Source organism: Manis pentadactyla, chromosome 5 (assembly GCF_030020395.1).
Source record: "Manis pentadactyla isolate mManPen7 chromosome 5, mManPen7.hap1, whole genome shotgun sequence".
Classification (NCBI taxonomy): domain Eukaryota; kingdom Metazoa; phylum Chordata; class Mammalia; order Pholidota; family Manidae; genus Manis; species Manis pentadactyla.
The window spans coordinates 105,060,669-105,072,736 of NC_080023.1; the positions used below are offsets into that span (position 1 = coordinate 105,060,669).

General features: G+C 35.7%; 1 protein-coding gene across 1 annotated transcript in view; it reads left to right on the top strand.

Moving 5' to 3' along the window:
- The window catches only part of LOC118928599 (bridge-like lipid transfer protein family member 1), a 179,059-nt gene that overhangs the window by 154,551 nt on the left and 12,440 nt on the right, over positions 1–12,068 (top strand). The window contains 8 exon segments of the mRNA XM_057503269.1: positions 3,211–3,411; positions 3,925–4,104; positions 6,475–6,612; positions 7,323–7,580; positions 8,450–8,600; positions 8,979–9,136; positions 9,241–9,433; positions 9,645–9,862. Coding sequence (XP_057359252.1) covers positions 3,211–3,411; positions 3,925–4,104; positions 6,475–6,612; positions 7,323–7,580; positions 8,450–8,600; positions 8,979–9,136; positions 9,241–9,433; positions 9,645–9,862 — 1,497 coding nt within the window.

Genomic DNA, 12,068 nt, shown 5'->3' on the forward strand with positions numbered 1-12,068 from the left:
TTTCCCATACTGTAGGATGCCTTTCTGTTCTGCTGATGGTGTCCTTTGCTGTACAGAAGCTTTTTAGCATGATGTAGTCCCATTTGTTTATTTTTTATTTTGTTTCCCTTGCCCAAGGAGATGCATTCAGGAAAAAGGTGCTCATGTTAATATTCAAGAGATCTTTGCCTATGTTATCTCCAAGAGTTTTATGGTTTCATGATTTACATTCAGGTCTTTGATCCATTTTGAGTTTACTTTTGTGTATGGGGTTAGACAATAATCCAGTTTCATTCTCTTGCATGTAACTGTCCAGTTTTGCCAACACCAGTTCATAGCATTTTTTTTTGTTGGCTTAAATGTATATACTACAAACACTGTGAAGTAACTGTTATATAATATGTTCACATACTTTTGAATGTTTTATGCTGGTGTTTTTTTACATTTGCGGGCAATCTGTAAATTAAATGTAATGTTGCAAGGATTTTTTTTATCATATTGAATTAAAATTGTATCAAGTAGTGTGTGTATATATATATGTTTTTATAATGGTAAAATTTGTTTCCTAACTCAAATGTCCTTTCTAGGAAAGGTTTTGTTTTTGAAACAGAACTGATGATTTCCTGATGGAATTGTCACTGTTCACCCTATTAGGCTCAGGGTCATTTCTGCCCTAAAGATAAGAGATTACAAATACAAATGATAAAGATTTTATTTGAACACTTTGAAAGGAAGAGACTAGAATGCATGGAAATTGATAGGAGAATTGACAAGAGAACTATCATTAAAACAGTGGTTCTTAATGGGTGTGGGGGTTGCCTCCAGGGGACATTTGGCATATGGGAAGACACTGGAGAAATGGTTAAAGCAAAACATTTGCTTTGTTCTGTGGATCCTTGAAAGTTTTCACAACAGAGTAGGAAAACAGAAAGTTGGTATTTTGGAAATAAAATTTTTGCTGATGTGGTCGCCCACTGTCTTGCACTTAGCTCCAAAATGTTGCTGCTAGAATTGTATTGTAGTCAACAAAATATTGGAGTGGTAATGTTGGTTTTTGAAAACATGAAAACATATTTTTCTGATTATAAAATTAATATATTCCTCATAGAAAATATAGAAAACAGAAAATACTAAAAAATGAAAACAGTGGTGTCCCTACTCTACAGCATTTCTGTAGATACAGTCCTTTTCTTAGGCAGAATTGAAATATGATGTTTTCTGCTATGTAACTTCAAAAAAAATTTTAAATATGTTTTCCCAATTCTTAAATAATTCATCTCTAAAACTGCATGATATTTTATCATTTTGATAATATGTTTGAGACTCCCTGGGCTTTTATTTATTTTGTAAATAATATTGAGATGAATATATTTGTGTATACATCCTCTTAAACATCCTTAGGATAAATTCTTAGATGTGGAATTCCTGATTCAGAGAGTGTGAACATTTTTAAGGTGTTTGGTATGTTTTACTCTCTAGGTTTCTGCATCTTCACCAGTGTTTATGGACACAAGTTCACTGTACTCTTTCCAATGTCGTGCTTTAAGTTTATTTTTAATTGTTAATGTGATGGACTAAGATGGGATTTTATTAATTTCTAGTGTATCACTTTATTGGCCATTTGAGGGAGGAAGATAAATATGTCCATGCCCATTTTTCTGTTGGGATGTTCACTTTTCTCTTAATGACAAAATGTCACAAATTATTAACACAAATTATTATAGCGGTACACAGGTACTATGCTAGGTTTATGTAGTGTAAAGAATATAAAATGAGCAGCTATTTTTTATGCCCACATTTTGATTCGTTAGAAAATAAAAATAATGAAACAGCATCCCTCATTTTATCATCATAAAGCATGCAAGAAGGAATGATAGTGAAATAAATGTGTAGTAAGTGTAGGTCATGACAATATCTATCCTTTCATTTAAACTTTCCTGAGGTCTAGGTCAGTGCTAGAGCTTGGGTATACAGTAGTGAACTTGGCTAACAGACATGGTCTCTGCTAATGTGGAACTTAAACTGGGTTTGGAGAAACAGATAATCAGCAAACAAGCATATTTTAAGTGGAAACATGAAGTATGTGAGTATGAGTTAGCCAAGCAGATAGTTGGAAGAAGGGACGCTCCAGGTAGAGAATACAAAATCCATGAAGCAGCAAAGAGTTGGCAACTGTGAAAAACAAAAAGAAAAATCTAGTGTAATGTGAGCACGGTGAACAAAGGTTAGACTGGCATGAGAAAGATAGGGAAGAGCCAGATAATGTGGGGAAACCACTGAAAGGTTAAGTAAGGAAGTGGACGTGATTCTCAACACTAGTCTAGTAGCAATGTGGCATCTGATTGGAAAACAAGAGTGGAAAGAAGCAGGTCAAGAAGTTGGCCATTTCAGCAGTCCAGAATCAGTATCTCCTCAGACTAGAATAACAATAGAGAGATGGGAAATGGGCAGACTTTGATATATGTTCTTAGAAATAGAAGTAAAACAGTCTTAAGTGGCATGGCTGAGCTTTTGCTTGTAAGTATCACTTACTGAGATGGGAAACACTGGAAGAAAAGCAAATTAGGGGAAAAGATCAAGAGTTCAGTTTTGTAAAGGGTACACTTTAAAGGCCTGTGACCCATTCTAGTATGATGTCAAGTGCCCCATTGCAATGTGAATACAAAGGAGGTCTGGTCTGGACATACCTAGTTTGGAATCATCAGTAAAATCATACAATGCTCTATCCAGATGGTCTCATATTTTTTATGTTTAAAGCCTGTTTGGAATTTCCTTATCTACCCATGGCAGACATTGCCTGTGAGGATACTTGGCTCCATAAAAGAAAGACATCTTTAACTCCACATTTGTGTACCTTGATCCATTTCTACTCTTTCCTCCTGAAATGTGAACGTCAGCTGTATGATCTGTTTTTTTAACAGTGTGTGTATTCTCCCCCTTTGCTGAAAGTAGAGCAAAGGAGAATTGAAACAGGACATCATGGAGTTGGCCAATTGTGTGTATAAATAATTGTTTAAAAGATGAACAGAGTATTCAACCTTGGTTTACAGAATACGTTAATTGGAAAGTACGTCTTTTTTTCTCATTTTGATTTCAAGGATTTAAATCTATTGATCAGTTATTTGCATTTTATTTTCAAGCCACTTTTGATTCTTTGAGAATGTATTAGTGACAGGCTTTTAAATTTTTTTATGGCTTACAAATATTTTGGATTTCTTGTGTTCACTGTAGGTTCATCAGGATTAGGCAGCCCTCTGGGAAGAAGTCGACATAGTAGTAGTCAGTCCGATCTGACCAGTTCCAGCAGCAGTTCATCTGGTCTGAGCTTCACTGCATGCATGTCAGACTTTTCCCTTTATGTATTTCATCCATATGGAGCAGGGAAACAAAAAACTGCTGTTTCTGGCCTCACGCCTGGATCAGGAGGATTAGGTATACTTAGCACATTTGCATCTCCCAAATTTATATCATCTTTTCAAGGCTTGATCTTTTCAGAAATCATGATACCTTTAATAATGGATATGAAACAAGATCAGAAACTTTTAAATTTTTTCCTCTTAATATGTATTCTGTCTCTACATAGTAAGTAGAAAAACAAAATAAATATTTAGTAATTAACTATACAAGAATTTAAAAACTCATAATATTTTGTAAGTGATATACACAGCACAATAATCTCTTTGGATGTGAAAGAATACTTATGTAACTTACCTGTTCAAATGTTTTACTAAATCACTGTCTATTTGTATAAGAAATTATATGCCACAAATAGTAAATTTTTTAAGTGTGTACATGTTTGTTAATTTAAAATGAGACTTACTAGTTAGTGAACTTAAATTTCACTGGTATTTTAAAGTGCCTATTTATTGGATAATTTCACATAACAAGATTGTGTGTGTGTATACATGTATATACATACATACGTGTCTGTTTGTTTTTTGAAAGGGAATGTGGATGAAGAACCCACTTCAGTCACTGGTCGAAAAGACTCACTTAGTATAAACCTTGAGTTTGTAAAAGTGAGTTTGTCTCGGATACGGCGGTCAGGAGGTGCATCATTTTTTGAAAGTCAGTCTGTAAGCAAGTCTGCAAGCAAAATGGACACTACACTAATAAATATATCTGGTATTCAATTTTATAGCTCTTTAATTACAATGTTTTCCAGAATTAAATAAGGGCCTCCTTTTTAATGGCATTTAAATATTAAATACATTTTACTGATAAATTGATTTAAGGGAGAAGAATAAACATCCAGCTTAGTGTACTATCTCAGTCTAAGCAATCAGTGTTAGAAATACGATTTCTAGATAAATACATAAAACGTTGTACAAAGGCCAAAATATGTCTAATTAGTCACTGAAAGTTTTTCTTTACTTCTCTAACGTGAATTGGTAGAATTTCTAACTTTTTGATTTTCTAATTGTAAATTCTTAAAACACTAAAGAGGGATGAGTGTTAAAAACTTTTTACTTAGTATCAGAAGATCTTGAGGTGTGTGCATGTGTATCACTGTTTATATGTAGCTGTATAACTGGGCAGATCATTTGCACATTTTCTTTACATTGTGGTACAAGCATTTAAAATTAAATGCATGTGGAATATTTTGAAAAATTCAGAGTACTATGTGCATGAAACTTTAAAAATTATTAGTTGAACAAATACAGTAAGACACTCAACCCATTCATTCACCATATATATGTTGAGCCTGTATTTTATGGCGAACTTGTGCCAGGCACTCTGCTAGGTGATTGAGGGTGTAGGTATGAATGAGGCATGGTTTTGTAAGTAGATAGATAAATGGCAATACAGTGTGATAAATGCTATAATGAAGGTTTATATAAAGAGGAAGAAACAAATTCTGTTTTATATGAGAGATCAGAGTTCACAAAGGAAATTATATTTGGGCCAGATGTTCAAAATTATGTAGGAATATTCTTGGTTATAGCAACATGGTATTTAATGTCACAGAAACATCAAAAAGTATGCTTTTGTATCGTACTTTGGTTCACTGAGGTTGAAGCATAGGTATAACTTGACATTTCATTAGTTGTACAAAGTAGGTAGGGCCAGTAGGAGAGTAGACTTGGCTAGGGGTAAAACTGATAAAACAGACTGGAATGAGCTCGTGAGAGCACTGGCACACCAGGCTAAAGAATAGGGTTCTGACCCTTTGGGCAGTGAGAAGCCACGAGAGGTTTCCAAGAAACAGTATGAGAATATGGTCCCTAACAATGACAATACTTAACTTAAAAATCTATTAAGAAAGAGGGTAGAGCTCATGTTAGGTATTCTTACCACGAAAAGATTAAACAACATTGTATGTGTGTTAAACAAATATTTCGTTTGTGAAGACCTTTCTGATCTCTCATATAAAACAGAATTTGTTTCCTCCTCTTTATATAAACCTCCATTATAGCATTCATCACATTGCACTGTCATTTATTTGTCTACTGATAAAATCTTGCCTCATTCATGCCTGCACTCTCCATCACCTAGCAGAGTGCCTGGCATGAGTTCCCAATTAAACTAAACAAAATAAGATAAACATCTGTTTACTTTTTTAAAAAAAGAAACAGTGATGCCTCAGATTGGTGTTTTCTAAAGAATGTTGATGGTAGCGTGAAAGATACTTGAGGGGATTATTGAAATGACCTAGCAATAGGGGATGAAGGCCTGAATTGTGATAGTAAAACAGGAGAAAAGGGAATGGTTTCAAGAGAAATGTAAGAGGATACAGAAGTTTGAGGACAAGTTATATGAGGAACAGCAATGGAGACAAGGATGCCTCAAATTTTCAGCTTAGGTGACTGAGAGACAGTAAGGTTATAAACTTAAAAAATAGACAAGTGTGTATAGAAACATTTAGGTGGAAGGATCTGGTAGGCAATGGGCTGATGGGCTGTTGGATATGGATTCAGGCTGAAGCAGAACTTTAGATTCGGGAGACACTGAGGTGTAAATCCTCTGGGAGCTGTGGACAAGAGAGCCCGTGAAGCAGGAGCGGCAGGGCGCAGAGAGGAGCTCTAGGAGGTGGCCAGCAGGGAGCTTTCAGACTCACAAGTCAGTGCTCCTTGTCTGAAAGGAAGATCGTAGCTCTTGCCACACTGCTGTTCAGTTTGCAGACACTTTTGAGGAAGTTTGTATCCCAACTGACTCTGATGATTCCTTTGCTGTCTTTGAGAAGAGCCCTGTATTAAAGTTGAAAGCTATCGAGAAGACTGTTCTTTAGAACCTCTCTGAGAATTTCATGATAAAGTGGTCACAGAAACCCATCTTGTCTTCACCTCAAAAAGGAAATGGAACTAATAGTGTTAGAATGTGCTATTTTTACCATTGTGGAAGGACCATGTTAGCACTTACTGATCATACTATGTAACTTATTTTGATATTTAGTGAATTGTAACATAATTCACTTGTGTAATATGTCACACCTACCATGTGAAACTTACTAAAGGTTTTAGACATCTAACAAACTTCATTTATCTATGTTATCAGCTGTTTGTGACATAGGATCTGCTTCCTTTAAATATGATATGCGTCGACTCAGTGAAATTCTGGCATTTCCAAGAGCCTGGTATAGAAGAAGTATTGCAAGACGCCTATTCCTTGGAGACCAAACTATAAATTTGCCAAGTAAGCTTGTTATTATAAGCTAATTATATTTGGGTTGCTTTAAATTTTGGTTACAATAGTAACTAGAATCTATGATTCATAACACAAACTTCATCTTACTTGATTAAGTTATACCATGCAATTCACTCACTCATTCAACAAGTGCCCACGGATCCCCTCTAATGTGCTAACCACTGGAGGGTGGGAGGGTTACGTTAGCATGAAGGATCACAAAAACCTGTCCTCTCAGGATTACATTCATCTGATTTTATTCTGTAATACACAATCTGGAAATGCAGAAATACATTTAGCCATCCAAGTGAATCATGGTTAGTTAAACATAGAAAACAAAATATTGGGGACCGTATTGCCTGTATTTTTTTCTCTTGGACTTAGGTATTGTTGTAGTATCATACTGTGTAAGTGAAAGATAGCATGAGCATCATACAGTAGAAGATATTAGAAATCTAGGGTCTGGGTCTATTCCCTCATCTGTAAAATGGGAACAAAGTACCTGTCCTGCCTTTCTCGTGGAGTTTCTGTGAGAATTAAGTAAAATAACATGCCAGAATATATTTTCCAAAATGTCGATTGCTGTACAGTTGTCAAACAGAGAACTAGAAGGAATGTATAGTGTGATTAGAAACGGTGGAGTGGTGAAGTTTATTATTTTATAACATTGTAATTTTACCACGTCAATTTTGTTTTTTGTTTTCTACTTTTCTAATTAGCATCCGGTCCCGGGACACCTGATTCCATTGAAGGGGTAAACCAACACCTTTCCCCTGAATCATCAAGAAAAGCTTACTGCAGGACCTGGGAGCAACCTAGTCAGTCAGCCTCCTTCACCCACATGCCACAGTCACCTAATGTGTTCAATGAGCATGTGACAAACAGCACCATGTCACCAGGGACAGCAGCACAGAGCCTAAAATCCCCAGCTTCCGTAAGATCAAGGAGTGTTTCTGATTCTTCAGTTCCCCGAAGAGGTAACACCGCTCTCTTTGTAATCAGTAGCCCTCTGATGACCCCCAAGACAAAAAAATCTTAGTTACTACCAGAGCTCTGCCCCAAGTTCAGGGAGGCATACTCCTGCAGGTTTTTAGGGACAATAGGGTAAAATATCCCCCCAAAGAAACAAACACTTCAAGGTATTTTCCAGCAGAAGAGACAGCTGGATGGCTAGTAGCTTGGAAAAGGGAAAGGGAGAGAGGCATGTTGTTAGTGTACTCCACATGGTAGTTAGTTTTAGAAGTAAAACAAACCTACAATGTTATAAAAGGTCTTTGATATGAAAAAATTAATCTTTGTATTTATTAATTCTTTTATTCAGTCAGTGTTTTTGAACTCTTTTTATGTGCTCAGCACTTCCTGGTGGCTGAACATACAAAAGTGAATGATGTAGTTCATGTCACAGGTAAGATTAGAATATATTGAGCAAATGAGTATTCAATATATACACTGAGTCCATAAGAATATAAGGATGTGAACCCCAACTGGCATCTGCATTTCAGAAAAGGTCCCTGCCTTCAAGTCCTCTGTTTGGCAGCAGCAACTCAAGACTCTCTCCTTTGTTTAAGAAAATCCCAGGGTAATGAATGATCTGTATCTCATGCACATCAGAGTTTCCTCATATAAATTGGAGGTGATATAGGAATTTATAAGCTTTCAAGAATTAAGGCTGCCAGCACTCCCTAAAGATTTGACAGATGGTAATTATTATTTTAGAGGCATGACAGCTATAAAATGTTAGGTTTTAATACAAGAATATCATGGATCATAGTGATAAGAGTTGTTTTTGCTTTGAACTTGGCTGAGCCATCTATGTGAATGTGCATTTGATTTTTCTATTTTTTAGATTCACTCTCAAAAACATCAACTCCTTTTAACAAATCAAACAAAGCAGCAAGCCAACAAGGGACCCCATGGGAAACACTTGTCGTGTTTGCTATCAACCTGAAGCAGTTAAACGTTCAAATGAACATGAGTAATGTAATGGGAAATACAACGTAAGCTGTTCAGATACAAAGAGAATCTATTTAATCATTACTTGTGACATATTCAAAACATTATTTTATGCTGAAATGTTTGAAACAATGAAGACAGTAGATAAAAGATATAAATTCCTTTATCCTGAAAATAGCTTAATCCTAGAGATACTGTAATATAAAGTAATGTAACATATGTTCTAAAAAGAGAAAAGTACAAGGAAAATAATTTTCTTGCTAAGAAGAAAGCTTCATCATCGGTGTTAATATTAAATATTTACCACAGTTTTTATAAGAAATTGTTTCATTGTCAAACTTTTTTGAACTCGAATTACTCCCATTTTAGTTCATGACATTAGAAGCCATATGTCTAATTAATAACCCTTTTTTTTATTTTAGTTGGACAACTAGTGGTTTGAAGAGCCAGGGCCGTTTGTCAGTAGGAAGTAATAGAGATCGAGAGATAAGCATGTCTGTCGGCCTGGGAAGATCACAGTTAGATTCTAAAGGAGGAGTAGTTGGAGGGACCATAGATGTCAATGCTCTGGAGATGGTTGGTATGTTGAAGTTTTACAATTGAAAAAATGTTTTTGAAAATTGACTCAGATGAGTTTTTCCCATTATGCATTTCTATGAAAAGTAATGATTATTTCTATTTTAGCTCATATTTCTGAACATCCAAGTCAGCAACCCAGTCACAAAATTCAGATTACGATGGGTTCTACAGAAGCTCGTGTGGATTACATGGGCTCAAGCATCCTCATGGGTATCTTCAGTAATGCTGACCTCAAGCTTCAGGATGAATGGAAAGTAAATCTATATAACACGCTGGATTCAAGCATGACTGACAAAAGGTATTTAGTAAAATACTACTTCTTATACATTTCACACAACTGCCGTTAATATATTTTCTATCACTCAGAAAATATAATTCATTTTTCTTATAAAATCATGTTATTATGCAGTTAATCTGAGATGAAAAGCTAGGTGGGGGACATAATTTTTCATGTACTTTTTAACTGTCTTCTATAAAATATATGATAAAGACTCTGTTTTATGCTTTAGTGAAATTTTTGTCCATGGAGATTTGAAATGGGATATTTTCCAAGTAATGATATCAAGATCAACCACACCAGACCTGATAAAAATAGGAATGAAACTCCAGGAATTTTTCACACAACAGTTTGATACCAGCAAACGAGCTCTGTCTACCTGGGGACCAGTTCCTTATCTTCCACCTAAGACAATGACTAATAACCTAGAGAGAAGTTCACAAGAACAATGTAAGAATTAGAACTAAGTCTTTATATATGCTTTATCTTTCAACAGCTATCATCTGTTACAGTCTTAATTCAAAATAATATCTGTGTGCCATATTTACAAAGTGGTCCATATGCTCTTCCTGATTTCCTTCTCTCTGGTGGAATAAGAAGCCATCATTTGGAAAGTTATCATCTATTTTATTTTCTCCTCCCCCTGCCACAACTGATCTATAACCATACCTGCTCCATGCTTTTGCATACTAATTTTTACAATACCATGGCCTTATTTAGAGCACGTGCTATGGAATCAGAATGGATTTGGATTTATTAGCTATGTTATATCAGGCAGATTATTATTTTCACTTAGTAATTCAATCAGCAAAATTTATTAGGTATCAATCATATTTTTACACACTGTTTCAGACACAAGAGATCCACTAGTAGACAAAGTTTCTACCCACATGAAGCTTACATTCTGTTGGGGGAGACAGCTCATCATTAATTTACTCAATTTCTGGTAGAAAGAGGTACTGAGAAAAGGAGCAGAGCAGGGGAAGGAGCTAAAGATAGATGGCACGTGATGGTAGCTGTGTTAGAAAGGTTGGTCAGGGAAGTCTTTTCTCAAGTGACAGATCTAGGCCGAGCTCTTGGAGAAGAGAGCTCTGGCCATAGGGGGCCACTGAAGGGTTCAAGGCTCCTACTGTAGGAAGAAACTTGGCTTGTCTGGGGATCATTAAGATGGGCACTGTAGTGAAACAGTGAGCGAGCCAGAAAAGGCTGGATGTGAATTCAGAGAGAGAGGCCACAGACAAGATTTTTAATAAGATCAGCAGCTGTTGGAGTTGTGAACAGATTTCATATTGATTTACTTTTTCAAGCATCACTTTGGCTGCTGTATGAAGACTAGATCATAGGTGTTAAGATTGGAAGTAAGGAGACCATGGTATTAATAACCATTATTACTATTGTAAGGAAGCCATTGTAAAAGTCCAGGCAACAAGTGATGGTGGCTTTAACTAGAGTAACAGAGGTAAAAGTGGTCAAAAGTAGTCAGAATCAGGATAATTTTTAGTGACTTTTTATAATCGCAGAAGTACTGTGCATAAAAAAAAAACACTAGAAAATGCATGCAAGCAAAAAATAAAACAGCACATTACACCCAAAAATCATGACTGCAAACACCACAGAACATGTACTTTCAGGTACTTTTCTATGCACCTATATACTTTTATGTACTTTTAACCAAAACATTGTTCATACTGTCTTGTAACCTTCCCAGTCAACAATATCCAACATTCCATTTTGCTAATTATGTACTTCTCTAACCTTCTGACCACATTCCACAACTGACCTAATTATTCTTACAACTGGTTTGTCCAAACCAGTATATCCACTTTAAGAACACAGGTAAAATCTGGTTTTGTTTTTTTTACTCTCCCTTAATTCAGCATAGTGCTTTTTTGAAGACCTGACTTGCTGAAGAGACTTGGCCCACTGTCCTGCAGAACTGCCCTACCTTCTCTAATTGTTTTCAGCTGCTTCTTTGTGGTTTCATTTATCTTGTTCCTCTAGTCTGTGTTTCCTTTAAATAAGAATTGGGAGCAGAGATATACAAATGAGAAATGTTCCCAAAAATGCATGGCCTGGAGTCTTCAGAAAAGCCCTTGCCCTAGAAAACAAACTGGCTTAGGGAATTGTTTTAGATTAAAGGGAACTAAAGAGACATGCCAGCTAAATTCAGTGGATGATCTTTCGTTGGGTCTGGAATGAGTTGTGTAAAACAGCTAAAAAAATGGGAAATATAAATTATTGGACTGAGTGAGAAATATAAATATGAATTGTATTTTTGATTAGTGCTTCTTGAACTTTGATATGCATCTGACACACCTGGAGATCTTATGAAATGGAGATTCTGATTCAGCAGGTATGAGGGTGGACTTAAGAGTCTATTTCCAATAAGCTCCTAGGGGATGTGGATGCTGTGGGTCCTCAGACCTCACTTTTGAGTAGCAAGGGCATAAAGGAAAAAAACAGTACTTAAAATCAGGAAATCTGCATTTGATTTCTGAGTCTTCTAGTCATTGGTTCACTTAACCCTGTTTTTTCTTCATTGAAAAGAGTCTAGATGAAATATATAATTTACAGAGTTATTATGAGAATAGTATAAAATTTCATGTAAGCACTTTGTAAATCATTAATCCTTACAGAAATGTATAATTATTAACAA